Source organism: Sebastes fasciatus, chromosome 20, assembly GCF_043250625.1.
Source record: "Sebastes fasciatus isolate fSebFas1 chromosome 20, fSebFas1.pri, whole genome shotgun sequence".
Lineage (NCBI taxonomy): Eukaryota > Metazoa > Chordata > Actinopteri > Perciformes > Sebastidae > Sebastes > Sebastes fasciatus.
Window position 1 is genome coordinate 3,942,840 of NC_133814.1, and position 20,537 is coordinate 3,963,376.

Here is a 20,537-nt window from a genome sequence, read left to right on the forward strand (position 1 = left end):
TGTCATGAGGACTTTAATCCTGGATTATTTACAAAGAGGGAACAAGTCGTTCTATTAACTGGTTGTATGAAGGGTATTTTGGCATGAAGGTCCTAACAATTGTGCATCAATCGACTTAATTTCTCCAACTATCATTTGGCACACTTGCCAGTGTGGAAAGGTGAATCTTGGCATTTGGCATTTGTCATAAAGAGATATGGTCTGAATCTTTTCACTAAAAACGAATAGTGTAAGCAATATATGAGGTTTATTAGCAGCATACAGTTGTTCTTTGCATGTAAAACAGATGTTATTGCCCTCTCTTATCTCTTCAATATGTCAACAAGCCTTCTCAATTGTGCAATGTGAACTTTTAACTGTTCTGGTCAAACCCTCTACAGTTTCTACTATTTAAACGGACAAATATACCAAACCTACTCAGATAGAGGAACCAATAACCACTGATCCTTTGCTGATTGAATCTTTTTACAGTTCTGTTCTCACTAGGTGAGTTAAGACCTCCAAATGGTTTGTGCTTTTATTCCCATTTGTTTGTTTGTTACTCTGCAGATTTGTAGTGATATTTCGTTGAAAGTTAGATGACGGCAGAAGGAACAAGTAATAAGGGCTTAGTATAAAAACAGAAATCTGGATCTGGAAAATAGATTTCTATACACTTCACACAATTTTCACTGATGTCATGAACTACTTACGGAAGCCCTGAAAGGCAAACAAGATTTTTTTTTCTGGTGATCCATTTTCTAAGTCTGATCTAAATTATTTTCCTGACAAACAGATACAATCAGGTAAAGTCGATTATAAAGCTAACGTTAGTTTACTGTAACGTTAGTTTACTGTAACGTTAGTTTACTGTAATGTTAGTTTACTGTAACGTTAGTTTACTGTAACGTTAGTTTACTTTAACGTTAGTTTACTGTAACGTTAGTTTACTGTAACGTTAGCTTGTATTGTGTTTTGTTATATTATTTAAGGGAACTAACATTATAACGTTACGTTAAGGTTACAAGGCATACTGTATGCAACCATTGCTATGGCTTATTTAGCTCCACAGGGATTGAAGCTGTTATTTTTGTAATAAGGGTGTGATGCACTCTTGAATCACACCGGACTCATGATGAACATATTTTAAGAAAAGTGGTAAATGAATTCAAACAGTGATTTGGCTGGTCTTCAGTAGATTTACTCTGGGTGTAGGCTTAACTGCCAACTCATCTAGCTTAGAACAATGGACAATATATATATACAATATATGGCAACAATCACAGTATTGTATCAAGATCACAGTATCTCAAAATAATGACGCATTCTCTAAATAATTGCATTTAAAATCAATAACCTGTGAGAATTCAAATGAAAGTATTAAAAATGATCAATTCTAACATATCAAAATGTATTGAGTCATTCTTTGATATCGAAATTCTTATGACTTGAAAAATAACAATAAGTTACACTTACTTGCTGATTTAGTGTTTAGTCATGACAGATTTTGTAAGACTGATTTGCATTGTGAAATTTAAATACTTTTTGGGACATTTTGGGAAATACACTTATTCTCTTTCTTGCAGAGCGTCAGCAGAGAATATTTGTACCACTCTCATGTCTGTCTCTTCAAAATGACGCTGAAGCCAGCAGTTGGTTAGCTTAGCTTAGCATAAAGGCTGGAAACAGGAGGAAACAGCTAGCAGAAAGTTACAGAACATTTTGGATGCAGCCTTCCCATTAATTACATTATGTTACACAATATGCACAGAACATTAGCGCTCCGTCCAATACGAATAGTCGGCGTGAACAAACAGTCCTCTGCTCTTCTTGATTCCAGAAAAACAGCAAAAGAAAAAATGGGCCAAAAATTGTCTCCAGAGGAACGACTGGTGGAACTTGACAAGTTCTCTGACGCACTGTTTAATTCAAGTCAATGGAACGGTTTTGGAATTGATCGGTAAGAACGTTCACTGTCCAAAGGCAAATGCATGTCTGTGTTTTAACTTAAATGTAGTTTGAAGATATAAACCATTTACTGGTTTTCATCTAGCACCATCATTGGGTCAAATTTGTAATTTGTAATATTGGTTGATGACCAAATACCTGCAACATTCCCATCAGCCTCAGCTGTACCTTGGGGTTAGCGCTAATTAGAAAATGCATACTACATTAGGTTTATATCTGTCAGGCATCATCATATTAGCGTTGTCATTAGCCGCGTTTCCATTCAATTTTCACTTTTAAGCGGACTTTTGAAATGTCTCAAAAAAAGAAACGCAAATTAGGTCATCAACTGGTTTTGAGTGAATAAACTTGGTTACAGCGTAGTTTGGTCGCTATAGGCTACGCGTGGCTGTAATCCGCCAGTAAACAGAGGAGAAAAAGGAAAATGCGAACCGGAAACAAAATAAGTCGGCTTGGCCATCTAAACATGTACGATAGAAAAATGAAGAGAGGTCTTCAGGAATTTGTTTCAATTGGTTTTAATTGTTCTTTCATGTCAGCTATTGGCCAGGTTTCATGTTGTCCGGAGACGAAGACAAGCATTAACACGTTATGGGAATATTCAAGAAGACGCCAACATAGAAACAGCTGATCAGTCATGTGAGTTAAATGTTCGTTATGCCAGAAGTTATTCGGCTAAGGTGTTTCCATAATCCATTCAGTCCATCAAAACCACCTCAAGCAGGCGTAAAAACTTTTTTTTTTCGCAATTGAGGAAGTTTCATTGAATTTTGCCATTTCCATACAACTTTCCTAATGCAATACTTAAAATGTGCATACAAATATATGAATGGAAACGCGGCTATTGTGAGCAAGCTGGCACCATGGATGTCTTATTAGAACTGGATACAGGACCCTAAGATTATGCCTACTCATTCCAATAAGAACTGATCGTCTGGCGCGAAGGTTTACTTCCGGGGGATTTGGCCCACTGAATATGTAGTAGTAGTAGTAGTAGTAGTAGTAGTAGTAGTAGTAGTAGTAGTAGTAGTAGTAGTATTAGTAGTAGTAGTAGTAGTAGTAGTAGCAGCAGTGTTTCTCCTGCTCGGCCCATAGACTTTACATTGTGGTGACTTCACAGATTTTTAAATCTCTTTTCTCGGATCGAGTAAAGCTTTACAAATATAAAACCTCCACGGATCGAAAATTCATAATAGAAAGAATAATTGACCTTGTTTGCAGTTCAAGGTGTCCTGTCAACAGTTTGAGAGATGTCTCTTTTACAATGAGGGTCTATAGGGAGAATGCTTTTTGGGCTGCAGAGGGATTTTTTGCTGCAATACCGTGAAAGACCACTGGAAAAAATTGGATACAAGGCTGTGCGGCGGCACCGTATCCAGGTCTTATTATACATCCATAGCTAGCACGCTGATGTTAGCAGTTAGCTCAAAGCACCGCTGTGCCAAAGTGCAGCCTCACAGAGATGCATGGCTAGAATGGCTGTAGCCTCTAAGACTTGTTATGTCACATTCGGCTTCTCTCTGTACAGAAGTTTTGTACAGTAGTTTTGAAGTGACTAAGTGAAATGTTAAACTTCTCTTTCTGTATTCCACCAGTCAAAGTTATTATTTGTAGAAGACTAATGCATTTAACTCTGCACTCAGCTCCCTGCAAAGGTACTCTGGACTCAATTCAAATGAAGTCCTGGATGGTTACAGAGACCAAGTGTTATACAGCGGAGAATTCAGCGATGTTGCAACTACTGTAGAGAAGCTGGGTTCTGCACTGGGTGGGCTCACCTTGGTGCCTAACGCTGTGGGACTGGGGGCTCTCGTCATTTCCATGATCTTAGAGACAGTTGGGAATGCCTTAGGGAAACGAACCATGGGCACGGCTGAAATGTTGCAGAGGGTGTTTGCACCGGAGAAGGCCAATGAGGTGAGACCCTGATCTTTCCTGGGGATATTGGGGTTGTCCAGTTTGGTCATATTTTTTAAACTTTATTATGGTAGTAATTCATGTTTTAGTATTTTAAATGCATACCTTCAATTTCATTATCTAAGAATTTATGAAAACATGTTTTTTTGACCAACACTCAAAATCCACTTTCATGAATTTCAACATTCCACTCCTCAACTGTGGAGGTCCGAGACCTGATGGAGGAGTATCTGAAGCGTCTGCAGATCAACTTGGGGACACCACGGCTTCAAGTAGCTGAGACCCGGCAAATAGAGACCGATCTTAGTGCCCAACTTACACGGCTAAAGGTGCTAAGCAGTCATATTCTTTCATGGCTATAGGATCATCCTACATTCCGATAACTGAATAACATCTATATGTTATGTTTTTGTCTTTCTAAGAATTCAATGCTGAGAGATGAACATATGAACACTTGGTTTCTCAAGCAGTGGGTGAACGGAGCTGCCTTCCACACCCAGATGTTGATCCATCAGGCTCGTCTAGAGGGGGCAGCCGGGTCCAGAGCCATGCAAGCAGCGGGGCTTTATCAGCAACAGCTCAACCTTATTCTGGAGAAATACAAGAGCTACCTCCAAACTGTTATATATGTGCACAAAGATCATGATATGATCAATGCGATTTGTTGTCTGACTTACGAAGAGAACAAGATTTTTGACTTCCCAGTTGATTGTTTCCCTGCACGGGGGGATTGCAAATTCAGTGGCAGTGAAATAGTTGAGACTATGTTTTCGAAACATCATTTTACTTGGGCAAAGAGTTATTTCTCAGACTTAGCAGCGAATATTCCAACTCTTGTGAGCCAACATGGCACCTTTCGTGTCAAAATCTGACAAAGACCATCTATGCTTGTGAAGCCATGAGTCCGTCGGAAAATAAACATTGTGGTGATTCAAAGGAAAATCCTTACACTAAATTTTAAGTTCCAATAAAATATGAAAGATTGAATTTGTTTTTGTCTGTTTTAAATATTTTTATCCTGGATTATTTACAATGATCAATGACCTCAGAGGGGATCAGTCTGATGGTGTTGCACTCAACAGCATATTTAACTCTTTGACACAGGCAGATATAGAGACACATAGGAGACGATGACCGTTTTCTTTTTTTAATTATAAATGACAATCTGGTTCCACCTGATTGATATAGGTGGGTGGTAAAATGGGAAAAGGCCAGAGTGACACCTGTTTTGGTCAGACAGGGATCTCCAACCAAACAACTGCCACCTCTATCTGCAGTACTGTCATATAACCACTAGATGTCAGAGGCACACAGTACACGACACAAAGGAAGATGGTAAACATTGAACCTGCTAAACATCAACGTGTTAACATAAGGCCTTTCCCATTTCCCAGTTTGTACCGGCTCGATCCCTTTACTCGACTCCTCTCCTCGCGTCTTAGTCCCGCCCATGGGAGATGCGAACGGAGGAGGCGAGGAAGAGATGCAAAGGAGAGAGGAAGCAGGGAAATATGGTTTTAGAGACGTGTCTTTTCTTCTGAAGCGTCACAACGTCCGTTTCTGAAGACAGCTGCAGCTGTCCACAGCTGGATCAGCTGTCAGTCGACTTTAACAGCAGTAGAGACTTTAGGAGTTTGTGTTTGAACTGTACTAATAATATTAATAAAGACACAGTTATTATCAGTGGCAGAGCAGCAGTGTTTTCTCTCTGTAGCCTGTTTAACAAACACCTGCACATGAGTAACAACCCGGGGTCTGTATTTATACTGTGGACTGAGTCCTGCTTAGAGGCTCAGGAACCATCTCTACTGGCACAATGCCTTTATATTAGTTGTTCATTATTAGCGCCTGTATTTATTGATTTTCTGACACTAGAAAATATTGTTGTTTTAGGGAAAATTGAAATGATGTAACTCACATCAAACCCGACTTCACCCGCGGTGTGTGAAGGAGAGATACTGTAGGTCCTTTTGCTGCTGGAACACTTTACCATCTACATGGTCCATTTGTTATTCAATTAACACAGATTTTAGCTAGATGGTGAATCAGAAGACAACTAAACTATACAACTTTTGATCTGTTATCTGTCTTCACTCTGGTATGAAACTCCAGTGATGTTGACATGTATCAAATCAGTCCGATCGTCAGCAGTGTCCAATCAGTAACTGATATCCAATAAGGGGGCGTGTCAGTCGGTAACAGACTCCCGCTCACTCACTTATGGCTCCTCCGGACAGCTGACAGCTCTGTATGAGCAGAGTTCTATATATCTTCCTGCCACTGCTTCTGCACTACTATAATGTAACCACTAGATGTCATCAGCACACAACAACAGCACAGTTATGGGCACATGTGTAAACCTGACCATATTCTTATAGTGACCTTAAACACACCAAGCCTTTACCTAATCCCAGACGTATTACCTTTATACCTAAACTTAACTATCTCAAGGCTGAGGAAACCACAATTTGTAATCTTATGATTACCAACTGTTCCAGGTTTGGGAAACCAATCACAGCGCTTCTAAACACATCATTCACAATTTTATCTCCAGGTGAAGTGCTGTACAGAAAGTCTGCTGTTCTTTCCATATTCAATAGTGAAATGTGTACTGCATGTATGTTTCTTTGCCTTGATACCAGTCTTACCTGGCGCTTTCAAAGGTAGCAGATGAAGTCTTTCCAATGGCTCCGAATCCAACGCCCACAGCCAAACCCTCTGCAGATAAAAAGACACAGACAATTGATCCCTATGATCTGTCCTTTGACTTCTTTGAAGCACTCTCTTATATAGGAAAAACAACATTTTGAGAAAGAGGAAGGGGCAATGTTGGCAATAAGAAAATAAGTGAACAAATCGATACGGGGGGAAAGAGGTATCAAGAGCAGAATAAAATACCTACTACAGGCCTGGAATGACATGTGATTTACTTCATATAGTACATGAAGGTTTTGGTCTGTTCTTTCAGACAGAACACTGCGATCTACTTAACAGCAACAGTCTGTGGGGATCTCCACTCAGAGGAATGTGTTGTATTCTTTTATTTGGTCTTCTTTCGTCAGGTTTCTACTGATGCAATATTGGAACCGACTGGCTATCGGTCTGACGACGATTTAAACTCTGGGAGCAACGGCCAATATATCGGGGGTTCTGGTGTGCTAAATTATGAATCCTGCTATAGTGAAGGCATGGACCGCACTACTCTGCCTCTGATTGGCTAGTGCTCACTGCCTTCGTTGGTTGGATTGGTTAGGTTTAGGCAGCAGAAGTGAGATTGGTTAGGGTTAGGGTAAGAACATCAGGGTAAGCCAATCAGGGGCAGAGTAGGGCTAGTCAGAGTAGGGTGGGATCATGGATGTATTAGGAGAACTGGATACTTCCGCCTGGAAAAGTACCCGGATCTTGGGCACATGGAACATGCGCAGTAGCGTCCGCTCGGTCACATGACTCGGTCACGGGTTCCCAACGTCAGGCCGTCGTCACGGCTTGCACTCCAGCCCCAATCTGGGTCTCATTCACATGAACGGAGGAAGGGAAATAACTCTGGATTCGGCTATTAGTGCGTTTGCAACAGGTTGTTTTGAACAGGTTGAATCACAACGAAGTAAGACTTACTAAGACTTAATGAAGCTGAGCAATTATAATCTTAACATTTAGAAATAGTTTATTATATTTTGTTACCACTTTATTTTATGGGCCTTTAATCTCTGAATAATTTATTACGTTTCCTAGAAAGGACAAAGTCATTTGGTAATATTTGTAGGGAAGAAGAAACAGTTTTTAACTTGCAATAAAGCCAGTTGCGAGTGCAGATTGCAACCAACTGAGCACCCCTCCGCTCACTCCTCCCTTTCCAACACTGAGGTAACGTAAGCCGTCGAGTGCAAAGCCGTGGTAACGCTGTTCGCCCTCGTTCAGAGGCCATCCTTACCATAAAAACACCACTTTAGGAGCAACTGATTACAGACGGTGGCTGTCGGTACCACGATTTTACACCCTGCGGCTCACGTTACCGCAGTTTCACAAGCGTTTCGGAGAACTACGGTGGCCTTCAGGTAACGTAGAAACGCCAAAGGCTCTCTCTAGAGTCAGAGTTTGGTTTGTCCGTTCTGGGCTACTGTAGAAACATGGCGGCCTCCGTGAAGAGGACCCGCTCCCTGTGTAGATATGAAGGGCTCATTCTAAACTGACGAACACACAACGATTCTTAGTTTCAGGTGATTTATACACTAATGAAAACATAGTTATGAATACTATATTCTATTTCTGATAATAGATCCCCGAAATGTTACAGTACACACTGACTGTTCTTTAATCGCTTCACGTCAGGTCATGACATTTTTTTAAATTTTAGATTTGTATCTTTCCCAAGAAGACATTTTTTTACAATGTGTCTACAGGAAAGATAGAAGTCTACATATACGGGGAATAAAGTTTCAATAATAAATGAATGCTTTTATACTTCCTTCTATTTAAATGGTTCATATTTTGTTACACTTTGTCTAGCTCTTTTTTTTTTTACAGTGTAAGCTGATGCATCTTGTTTTTTGCACTATCCCCTTTGCTGCTGTACACTGCAAATTTCCCCACTGCGGGACTAATAAAGGAATATCTTATCTTATCTTATCTATAATGACGGAATATTTTTAGGGATGCAACGATCCTTATCTGGCCGATACTGACTCAAATAGCTGGATCGGGTATCGGTGACGTGAGCATACTACATCATGCGTCAACAGCACGGCAGTAGACAGACAGTTTATGTATGTAATTATACTCTTCATGATGGTGAAGTTTACTTTAAAAAAAGTCGTCCAACAATTACACGTGTTAAAGGGCACACAGGTTATTGCTGCAGAACTTCAATTTACAAATAAAACATCACAAACAGCCACAAAAAAATATTCATGTGACCCCCAAGCAGATCTTGTTAGATAAAGAAGTGCAATGCAATAGGAGTCTGTTTTTTTTATAATATTATTTTGTGTTACCCAAGTACTAATTTTTTCCTGTCATCACCAGGAAATCCAAAGGCCTTGACTTCACAGTGCCGCCTCGCTGTCCGAGAACACCTCAAAAAGATCAACAAGATCCACTGTATCGAGCAGCTGGACATGCCAACGAGTCTCATTAACTTCCTGCAACACAAGCCGGTCCCGGTCACTGTTCTGTAGCCAAGTGAGCCGGAGGCACATCGTGTAAATTCATTTTTATTTAACTCTACGAACCACTTTTGTTTTAAATGTCTATTCATGTGCTGTTCTGTTAAGACTGACTCTTAAGTCAAAACATTAAATGTGTGGATAAGTGTACGTGTACTTATGTTTTATTATTAGCACTCACCCCGTAGCTATTGGAAGAAGACCTCTCTGAAGGAAGCTGTTTCTTGGGAGTTAGTCACATGTTCATCACAAGTTAGTTGCTTCTTTTAGAAGGGCTCTTTGTCCTGTGAAAGCTAAACAATTCTGAAAATGACTCAAGGTCAGGTTGCATATTTTTGTGTAAAAATGTTTGAAAATAGCGTAATTCTAACTCTCATTCTTAGAATTAAGAATAAAAGTCACGTGTAACCCTCTCAAAGTGTAAAGACTTGCTCCTCAGGTCTCCTCAGTCATTTATATATACTTATAACATATACATGACAGATTCTAATTATTTAAATTTGCCAGTAAACTTTTTAAGAAAATATTACATTTTTAAGTTAACCCCTTGTTTTTTGTTTTACAGCCATGCTAGAGGCTCTGTGAGGCTGTACAGTAGTGCTTTGAGCCAAATGCTAACATCATCATAAAGCTATATTATAGAGCATTCCTTAGACATTTCATACATTTAATATTTATATACATTCATAAGCATATAAACTGAAGAAAACTGAGAATCAATTGGTTGTTTAATTATATAAATACTTCACATGTTATTCAGCGTTAACTTCAGCATTTAAACAATTAGACATGGACCTCAACATGTGATTCTTCCAACTGGCCTGTAGATGGCAGCAGACTGTCTGCGCACTGAAAAGAAGAAGGCACTACATTTGGCTGAAAAGGAGACTAGTATTATTAAGTAAGTCAACAAATTACTATAATCTGCATAAAACTCATAAAAAAAAACCACATTTGGAATAAGCAAGTAAGCAAAATCAAACCATTCATTGGCTGTCCCATAAATTACCAAATCAAACACCAGACTTCAAGTATTGCCATCATGAGGAAACACAAAAACTGGAAGAAGTGAACTAAAAAATAACATTAATTTAACTTTCATAACTGAGAATGTTTGTTTTAAAATTAAAAGAACTCAACAAAAACATTCATAAGCTCTGGAATCAGGATAATATTCCGTAACACTTTATCATAACCATCGGTTATAAATGGTAAATTGATAGGTAATTAAAATGAGTTAATATTTATTTTACTGTTAAACTATGAAATTATAATTAATGTTTAATCATTATTGGTAATGCTGTAATTTATGTTATTCTATTTGTGTAATATTAAATAATTAGTTTATATATTCTATATTGTATCATGGCTGATAAGAGATGATAACAATTACATTCTGATTACATTAGTAAACTATTGACAGTTTATTGTTGCGCACATTATAACATTGGATATACTATATTAAGTAGTTGTTAAGAATTACCAAATGATTTGTAAACCTTTAAGAAATTGTTTGTAAAACATCTATAAACATTACATAGATAGATGGACCAGAAACCAATTATTAACCAGTGACAAAGTATGAACTATCTAAGTAATGTTTGAAGGTGCTTTACAAAGTATTTATTAACCATTTCACAAGGTATTATAATTATTAGTTGCAACTTCATAATAGCCATCCAAATAATGTTTAGACAGTTTATAAACCGATTATTAACCATTGACAAAGTATTACAAATATATATATGTAATGTTTATAGATGTTTTACAAACAATTTCATAATCATTAACAAATCCATACACATACTGTATATATATATACAGTATATACAGTATATATATATATATACAGTATATACAGTATATATATATATATATATGTACATATATATACTGTATATTTATAGTATATAAAATGTTATAATGTGTGCAACAATAAACCGTACAAATAACATTAATTATGGCATTACTAATGATTAGTAAACATTAATTATCATTTCATTGTTTTGTCAACAGTAAAATAACTATTAACTAAGTTTAATTAACTATCAATTTACCATTTATAAATGTTTTTATAAAGTGTTACTGAACATTCATTAAATATTTGTAAATGCATTCCTAAATTAAATGTCTTCCATTTGTAAAAAAGTGACAGCATGAAAACAAAAAACACATTAAAGAGATCTTTTCAAGTACAATCATCCTCACTACTTGTTTTACAAAATAGCTCTGTGTTTCTGTTCTCACTGCTGAATTTCAAGTAGCAACAATTCAAACAAAACGGATAAACAGCGTTTCACGATAAAAACACTTCATTTGGTCCCCTTTTTTAAAAACCGAGGTCAGCAGCACAGTGATGACATCATGGCCATTGAGTGTTCTGTTGACATGGCGCCAGTTGTCACGGTGAGTTCAGCCCAGCCCGACGTCCAGTGACATCATCACTACGAAGCCCAGGATGGAGGTCCAGGATGCCAGCTTCCCGTTTCCACTGGTGACACCGAGTTGGAGCGAATAAATGGGAGATTAGGTAGAGAGACAGATGCTGAAAGACTCCTTATATGTGCTTCCCTCTTTAATCTGGCTGTAATGAAAATTGTTATCCACCTCGACTACTTTAAATCTATTTTAATCCCTCTTTTTCCTTCTCACCTGACTTGAGCCTCGGGTATGATGTCATCCACCACCACGTAAACCATTGCCCCGGCAGCAAACGCCAACGCATACGGCAGCAAAGGTTCTGCCAAGACGACAGCGAAGGCGCCTAGCAACCCAGCAATAGGCTCTACCATGCCGCTTAGCTGGCCATACCTGACGGAAAACAATAACAGTCAAGTTGCAGTGTCCAAATTTAAATTCAAAGGTGCTAAACGCGAGATCGGGAGCATTTCTATTGCCTCTGCACGGCTCTCAACATGGCGACAGCTGAGATGGCGGCTCGTAGCTAACAGTGCTAACAGTGAAAACAAAGACTATTGCTATTGGTCAGCTGTAACCGCCGTATGAGCACAGTGCAGAGCTGCGGCCATGAGCTAGCAAGTGGGGCACGCTCACATGCATGCACATGCACTAAAAGGCAGGCGCGGCCGGCTCGGTGATGTCAACAAAGCACAGAGGAGCTCGGATTACAACACAAACAGAGGGAGAGCGACTTCATTCTCTGCTCAGGTAGACTTTACTCCTCTATATCTTTACATAGTAAATAGTTGTATGCTGCTATATTAATGCTATGGATATCAAATAGAGCACCTTTAAACTATCTGTACTCAGCCCAAGCCTTTGCAATGAGTTGTTAAATTATTGTACTCTGACACAGATGCATGTTTTTCCTTACCAGAAGGCTCTCCATGTTGACATCCCTGAACCCCGGAGCGGCAGGCTCACTGCCAAGCCTTCTGGGAAATTTTGGATGCCAATACCAATGGCCAAATTTCTGAAGGGACAAAAAAACAAACAAAAAAAAAGACATCAGAGCATATCTCTTTATGACAAATACCAACAACCTACCTCTTGAGGACCTACAGTACGGTAGATTTTGTGATATAGTTTCACTAACTAATACATTGCCTGACACATTACTCTAGACGTCTACCAGGTGTTCACATGTTGAAGTTTAGTTTACTTCTGCATGAAACTCAAAAGTGAAAAGAAATACAGAATAACAGAGTCACTGAAACCATGAACAAAACATCTCACCTGATGAAGTGGACGAAAAAGGTTGAGTCTAGAAGGTAACCCTTAACCATTTCACAAGAGTTTCGCAACTTGTGGGTTAGTTTCTAGACACAACCAAGAAAAAAATGAAGAATCTTGAGCCAAGCTAGCAACTCTGTGATGTAAAGCTCAGGGATGCTTAAAGCTAAATGCTAACGTTAGCATGTTAATATGTTCCAAAGACAATGCTAACATGCTGATGTTTAGCAGCTATAATTTTTACCATGTTGACCATCGTAGTTTAGCATGTACACATGCAAACATTTGCTAATTAGCAGTAAATACAAAGTACAGCTGAGGCTGATGGGAATGTCATTAGTTTTGCAGGTAAAAGGAAAAAGTAAAATTAAAATTTTGACCTGATGAACTTGTACTTGAATTTGAATGTCTGTAGGAAGTTACATGGCAATCCATCAAATAGTTGTTGAGATATTTCACAAAAAAATGTCTGTACAAAGTTTTGTGCAAATCCATCCAGTATATGTTGTGATATTTCACAAGACAAGAGAAAACTTTGACCTGCTGGTGACTCTAGATTAAATAAAGGAATCACCAAAGTCATTAGGATTCATCATCTGGGAACCATGCATGTCTATATAAAATGTGGTACTAATAATTCCAGTAGATTTTAAGATATTTCACACGATAAGTGAGAACTTTAACCTGCTGGTGGCACTACTGAAAAAGGATCACCAAAGTCATTAGGATTCGTCCTCTGGGCACCATGAATATCTGTGCAAAGTTTTATGGCAATCAATCTGATAGTTGTCAAGACATGCCACCAAAAACCACAAATGTCAATTTCATGTTAGTGGAAAAGTCAAAGGATCACCAAATTCCGAAGGCTTCATCCTCTGGGGACCATCAATGTTGGTACAAAATGTTGTGACAATCCATCCAATAGTTTTCAGTGCCCTGTTCTTATTGCTTTTTATGGAAATGTTGAATCTAGGATTTTTGCATCAGTGTGTTAAAGTTGATTTTGTTGTGTTTTTGAAAAACAGATTGTCATGAGGACTTTAATCCTGGATTATTTACAAAGAGGGAACAAGTCGTTCTATTAACTGGTTGTATGAAGGGTATTTTGGCATGAAGGTCCTAACAATTGTGCATCAATCGACTTAATTTCTCCAACTATCATTTGGCACACTTGCCAGTGTGGAAAGGTGAATCTTGGCATTTGGCATTTGTCATAAAGAGATATGGTCTGAATCTTTTCACTAAAAACGAATAGTGTAAGCAATATATGAGTTTTATTAGCAGCATACCGTTGTTCTTTGCATGTAAAACAGATGTTATTGCCCTCTCTTATCTCTTCAATATGTCAACAAGCCTTCTCAATTGTGCAATGTGAACTTTTAACTGTTCTGGTCAAACCCTCTACAGTTTCTACTATTTAAACGGACAAATATACCAAACCTACTCAGATAGAGGAACCAATAACCACTGATCCTTTGCTGATTGAATCTTTTTACAGTTCTGTTCTCACTAGGTGAGTTAAGACCTCCAAATGGTTTGTGCTTTTATTCCCATTCGTTTGTTTGTTACTCTGCAGATTTGTAGTGATATTTCGTTGAAAGTTAGATGACGGCAGAAGGAACAAGTAATAAGGGCTTAGTATAAAAACAGAAATCTGGATCTGGAAAATAGATTTCTATACACTTCACACAATTTTCACTGATGTCACGGAAGCCCTGAAAGGCAAACAAGATTTTTTTTTCTGGTGATCCATTTTCTAAGTCTGATCTAAATTATTTTCCTGACAAACAGATACAATCAGGTAAAGTCGATTATAAAGCTAACGTTAGTTTACTGTAATGTTAGTTTACTTTAACGTTAGTTTACTGTAACGTTAGTTTACTTTAACGTTAGTTTACTGTAACGTTAGTTTACTGTAACGTTAGTTTACTGTAATGTTAGTTTACTGTAACGTTAGTTTACTGTAACGTTAGTTTACTTTAACGTTAGTTTACTGTAACGTTAGTTTACTGTAATGTTAGCTTGTATTGTGTTTTGTTATATTATTTAAGGGAACTAACATTATAACGTTACGTTAAGGTTACAAGGCATACTGTATGCAACCATTGCTATGGCTTATTTAGCTCCACAGGGATTGAAGCTGTTATTTTTGTAATAAGGGTGTGATGCACTCTTGAATCACACCGGACTCATGATGAACATATTTTAAGAAAAGTGGTAAATGAATTCAAACAGTGATTTGGCTGGTCTTCAGTAGATTTACTCTGGGTGTAGGCTTAACTGCCAACTCATCTAGCTTAGAACAATGGACAATATATATATACAATATATGGCAACAATCACAGTATTGTATCAAGATCACAGTATCTCAAAATAATGACGCATTCTCTAAATAATTGCATTTAAAATCAATAACCTGTGAGAATTCAAATGAAAGTATTAAAAATGATTAATTCTAACATATCAAAATGTATTGAGTCATTCTTTGATATCGAAATTCTTATGACTTGAAAAATAACAATAAGTTACACTTACTTGCTGATTTAGTGTTTAGTGCCTTTTACAGTCATGACAGATTTTGTAAGACTGATTTGCATTGTGAAATTTAAATACTTTTTGGGACATTTTGGGAAATACACTTATTCTCTTTCTTGCAGAGCGTCAGCAGAGAATATTTGTACCACTCTCATGTCTGTCTCTTCAAAATGATGCTGAAGCCAGCAGTTGGTTAGCTTAGCTTAGCATAAAGGCTGGAAACAGGAGGAAACAGCTAGCAGAAAGTTACAGAACATTTTGGAGGCAGCCTTCCCATTAATTACATTATGTTACACAATATGCACAGAACATTAGCGCTCCGTCCAATACGATTAGTCGGCGTGAACAAACAGTCCTCTGCTCTTCTTGATTCCAGAAAAACAGCAAAAGAAAAAATGGGCCAAAAATTGTCTCCAGAGGAACGACTGGTGGAACTTGACAAGTTCTCTGACGCACTGTTTAATTCAGAGCAATGGAACGGTTTTGGAATTGATCGGTAAGCACGTTCACTGTCCAAAGGCAAATGCATGTCTGTGTTTTAACTTAGATGTAGTTTGAAGATATAAACCATTTACTGGTTTTCATCTAGCACCATCATCGAGTCAAATTTGTAATTTGTAACATTGGTTGATGACCAAATACCTGCAACATTCCCATCAGCCTCAGCTGTACTTTGGGTTTAGCGCTAATTAGAAAAATGCATACTACATTAGGTTTATATCTGTCAGGCATCATCATATTAGCGTTGTAATTAGCCGCGTTTCCATTCAATTGTCCCTTTTAAGCGAACTTTTGAAATGTCTCAAAAAAAGAAACGCAAATTAGGTCATCAACTGGTTTTGAGTGTATAAACTCGGCTGCAGCGTAGTTTGGTCAGAAGTTGTCGCTATAGGCTACGCATGGCTGTAATCCGCCAGTAAACAGAGGAGAAAAAGGAAAATGCGAACCGGAAACAAAATAAGTCGGCTTGGCCATCTAAACATGTACGATAGAAAAATTAAGAGAGGTTTTCAGGAATTTGTTTCAATTGGTTTTAATTGTTCTTTCATGTCAGCTATTGGCCAGGTTTCATGTTGTCCTGAGACGAAGATAAGCATTAACACGTTATGGGAATATTCGAGAAGACGCTGACATAGAAACAGCTGATCAGTCATGTGAGTTAAATGTTCGTTACGCCAGAAGTTATTCGGCTAAGGTGTTTCCATAATCCATTCAGTCCATCAAAACCACCTCAAGCAGGCGTAAAAACTTCTTTTTTTTTTCGCAATTGAGGAAGTTTCATTGAATTTTGCCATTTCCATACAACTTTCCTAATGCGATACTTAAAATGTGGATGAAAATATATGACTGGAAACGCGGCTATTGTGAGCAAGCTAGCACCATGGATGTCTTATTAGAACTGGATACAGGACCCTAAGATTACGCCTACTCATTCCAATAAGAACTGCTCATCTGGCGCGAAGGTTTACTTCCGGGGTATTTGGCCCACTGAATATGTAGTAGTAGTAGTAGTAGTAGTAGTAGTACTAGTGGTTGCAGTATTTTTCCTGCTGGCCCCTTTCGCGAGTTCCTGCTCGGCCCATAGACTTTACATTGTGTTGACTTCACAGATTTTTAATTCACTTTTCTCGGATCGAGTAAAGCTTTACAAATATAAAACCTCCACGGATCGAAAATTCATAATAGAAAGAATAATTGACCTTGTTTGCAGTTCGAGGTGTCCTGTCAACAGTTTGAGAGATGTCTCTTTTACAATGACGGTCTATAGGGAAAATGCTTTTTCGCTGCAATATCACTAGTGACTACTGGAAAAAAAATTGGATGCAAGGCTGCGCGGCGGCACCGTATCCAGGTCTTATTATACATCCATGGCTAGCACGCTGATGTTAGCAGTTAGCTCACAGCACTATTGTGCCAAAGTGCAGCCTCACAGAGATGCATGGCTAGAATGGCTGTAGACTCTTAGATTTGTTATGTCACATTCCTCGGCCTCTCAGAAAATGACCAATAAAAATGCATAATATAACAGATATTGACATAGTGGGACAGATTTATAAATTAAAACAGCAAAAAACAGAAGTTTTGAACAGTAGTTTTGAAGTGACTAAGTGAAATGTTCAACTTCTTTTTTTTGTATTCCACCAGTCAAAGTTATTATTTGTAGAAGACTAATGCATTTAACTCTGCACTCAGCTCCCTGCTAAGTTACTCCGGACTCAATTCAAGCGCAGTCCTGGATGGTTACAGAGACCAAGTGTTATACAGCGGAGAATTCAGCGATGTTGCAACTACTGTAGAGAAGCTGGGTTCTGCACTGGGTGGGCTCACCTTGGTGCCTAACGCTGTGGGACTGGGGGCTCTCGTCATTTCCATGATCTTAGAGACAATTGGGAATGCCTTAGGGAAACGAACCATGGGCACGGCTGAAATGTTGCAGAGGGTGTTTGCACAGGAGAAGGCCAATGAGGTGAGACCCTGATCTTTCCTGGGGATATTAGGGTTGTCCAGTTTGGTCATATTTTTTAAACTTCATTATGGTAGTAATTCATGTTTTAGTATTTTAAATGCATACCTTCAATTTCATTATCTAAGAATTTATGAAAACATGTTTTTTTGACCAACACTCAAAATTCACTTTCATGAATTTCAACATTCCACTCCTCAACTGTGGAGGTCCGAGACCTGATGGAGGAGTATCTGAAGCGCCTGCGGATCAACTTGGGGAGGCCACAGCTTCAACTAGCTGAGACCCGGCAAATAGAGACCGATCTTAGTGCCCAACTTACACGGCTAAAGGTGCTAAGCAGTCATATTCTTTCATGGCTATAGGATCATCCTACATTCCGATAACTGAATAACATCTATATGTTATGCTTTTGTCTTTCTAAGAATTCAATGCTGAGAGATGAACATATGAACACTTGGTTTCTCAAGCAGTGGGTGAACGGAGCTGCCTTCCACACCCAGATGTTGATCCATCAAGCTCGTCTAGAGGGGGCAGCCGGGTCCAGAGCCATGCAAGCAGCGGGGCTTTATCAGCAACAGCTCAACCTTATTCTGGAGAAATACAAGAGCTACCTCCAAACTGTTATATATGTGCACATAGATCATGATATGATCAATGTGTATTGTTGTCTGTATTTCAAAGAGAATCAGAAATTTGACCTTCCACTTAAGTGTGACCATGCACTGGAGGATTACTGTTTCAGTGGCAGTGAAATAGTTGAGACTATGTTTTCGAAACATCAGATTACTTGGGCAAAGAGTTATTTCTCAGACTTAGCAGCAAATATTCCAACTCTTGTGAACCAACATGGCACCTTTCATATCCAAATCTGACAAAGACCATCTATGCTTGTGAAGCCATGAGTCTGTCGGAAAATAAACATTGTGGTGATTCAAAGGAAAATCCTTACACTAAATTTTAAGTTCCAATAAAATATGAAAGATTGAATTTGTTTTTGTCTGTTTTTTAATTTGTTTTATCCTGGATTATTTACAATGATCAATGACCTCAGAGGGGATCAGTCTGGTGGTGTTGCACTCAACAGCATATTTAACTCTTTGACACAGGCAGATATAGAGACACATAGGAGACGATGACCGTTTTCTTTTTTTAATTATAAATGACAATCTGGTTCCACCTGATTGATATAGGTGGGTGGTAAAATGGGAAAAGGCCAGAGTGACACCTGTTTTGGTCAGACAGGGATCTCCAACCAAACAACTGCCACCTCTATCTGCAGTACTGTCATATAACCACTAGATGTCAGAGGCACACAGTACACGACACAAAGGAAGATGGTAAACATTGAACCTGCTAAACATCAACGTGTTAACATAAGGCCTTTCCCATTTCCCAGTTTGTACCGGCTCGATCCCTTTACTCGACTCCTCTCCTCGCGTCTTAGTCCCGCCCATGGGAGATGCGAACGGAGGAGGCGAGGAAGAGATGCAAAGGAGAGAGGAAGCAGGGAAATATGGTTTTAGAGACGTGTCTTTTCTTCTGAAGCGTCACAACGTCCGTTTCTGAAGACAGCTGCAGCTGTCCACAGCTGGATCAGCTGTCAGTCGACTTTAACAGCAGTAGAGACTTTAGGAGTTTGTGTTTGAACTGTACTAATAATATTAATAAAGACACAGTTATTATCAGTGGCAGAGCAGCAGTGTTTTCTCTCTGTAGCCTGTTTAACAAACACCTGCACATGAGTAACAACCCGGGGTCTGTATTTATACTGTGGACTGAGTCCTGCTTAGAGGCTCAGGAACCATCTCTACTGGCACAATGCCTTTATATTAGTTGTTCATTATTAGCGCCTGTATTTATTGATTTTCTGACACTAGAAAATATTGTTGTTTTAGGGAAAATTGAAATGATGTAACTCACATCAAACCCGACTTCACCCGCGGTGTGTGAAGGAGAGATACTGTAGGTCCTTTTGCTGCTGGAACACTTTACCATCTACATGGTCCATTTGTTATTCAATTAACACAGATTTTAGCTAGATGGTGAATCAGAAGACAACTAAACTATACAACTTTTGATCTGTTATCTGTCTTCACTCTGGTATGAAACTCCAGTGATGTTGACATGTATCAAATCAGTCCGATCGTCAGCAGTGTCCAATCAGTAACTGATATCCAATAAGGGGGCGTGTCAGTCGGTAACAGACTCCCGCTCACTCACTTATGGCTCCTCCGGACAGCTGACAGCTCTGTATGAGCAGAGTTCTATATATCTTCCTGCCACTGCTTCTGCACTACTATAATGTAACCACTAGATGTCATCAGCACACAACAACAGCACAGTTATGGGCACATGTGTAAACCTGACCATATTCTTATAGTGACCTTAAACACACCAAGCCTTTACCTAATCCCAGACGTATTACCTTTATACCTAAACTTAACTATCTCAAGGCTGAGGAAACCACAATTTGTAATCTTATGATTACCAACTGTTCCAGGTTTGGGAAACCAATCACAGCGCTTCTAAACACATCATTCACAATTTTATCTCCAGGTGAAGTGCTGTACAGAAAGTCTGCTGTTCTTTCCATATTCAATAGTGAAATGTGTACTGCATGTATGTTTCTTTGCCTTGATACCAGTCTTACCTGGCGCTTTCAAAGGTAGCAGATGAAGTCTTTCCAATGGCTCCGAATCCAACGCCCACAGCCAAACCCTCTGCAGATAAAAAGACACAGACAATTGATCCCTATGATCTGTCCTTTGACTTCTTTGAAGCACTCTCTTATATAGGAAAAACAACATTTTGAGAAA

At 38.7% G+C, this 20,537-nt stretch overlaps 2 protein-coding genes across 5 annotated transcripts in view; one reads left to right on the forward strand and one right to left on the reverse strand.

Moving 5' to 3' along the window:
• Positions 1–327: 327 nt before the first annotated feature.
• Positions 328–18,708, forward strand: LOC141759087 (uncharacterized). Of its 4 annotated transcripts, none has more exons than XM_074621015.1 (5): positions 328–486; positions 1,820–1,939; positions 17,448–17,721; positions 17,928–18,050; positions 18,144–18,708. In XM_074621015.1, the coding sequence occupies exons 2-5, from the start codon at positions 1,839–1,841 to the stop codon at positions 18,591–18,593; spliced, it is 948 nt and encodes a 315-aa protein (XP_074477116.1). In that variant the 5' UTR covers positions 328–486; positions 1,820–1,838; the 3' UTR covers positions 18,594–18,708. The 4 variants fall into 4 exon arrangements, 3 of the variants coding, with proteins under 3 accessions (XP_074477116.1, XP_074477117.1, XP_074477115.1); XM_074621016.1 differs by lacking the exon at positions 328–486 and adding an exon at positions 554–785; XM_074621014.1 differs by lacking the exons at positions 328–486; positions 1,820–1,939 and adding exons at positions 14,075–14,232; positions 15,631–15,750.
• slc39a11 (solute carrier family 39, member 11) overlaps positions 9,737–20,537 on the reverse strand; it is a 157,473-nt gene continuing 146,672 nt past the window's right edge. The window contains exons 7-10 of the mRNA XM_074621013.1: positions 20,372–20,441; positions 12,361–12,459; positions 11,679–11,837; positions 9,737–11,517 (exon numbers count right to left, since the gene is read on the reverse strand). Coding sequence (XP_074477114.1) covers positions 11,439–11,517; positions 11,679–11,837; positions 12,361–12,459; positions 20,372–20,441 — 407 coding nt within the window. The 3' untranslated portion in view covers positions 9,737–11,438. The remainder of the gene's footprint in view (positions 11,518–11,678; positions 11,838–12,360; positions 12,460–20,371; positions 20,442–20,537) is intronic.

Bases quoted from the DNA above. Each gene is read 5' to 3' on its own strand.
- LOC141759087 (XM_074621015.1), top strand. From the start codon at position 1,839: ATGGGCCAAAAATTGTCTCCAGAGGAACGACTGGTGGAACTTGACAAG. The intron at 1,940-17,447 runs GTAAGAACGTTC...CTCTGCACTCAG, and splicing joins AACGGTTTTGGAATTGATCG to CTCCCTGCTAAGTTACTCCG. The intron at 17,722-17,927 runs GTGAGACCCTGA...TCAACTGTGGAG, and splicing joins CACAGGAGAAGGCCAATGAG to GTCCGAGACCTGATGGAGGA.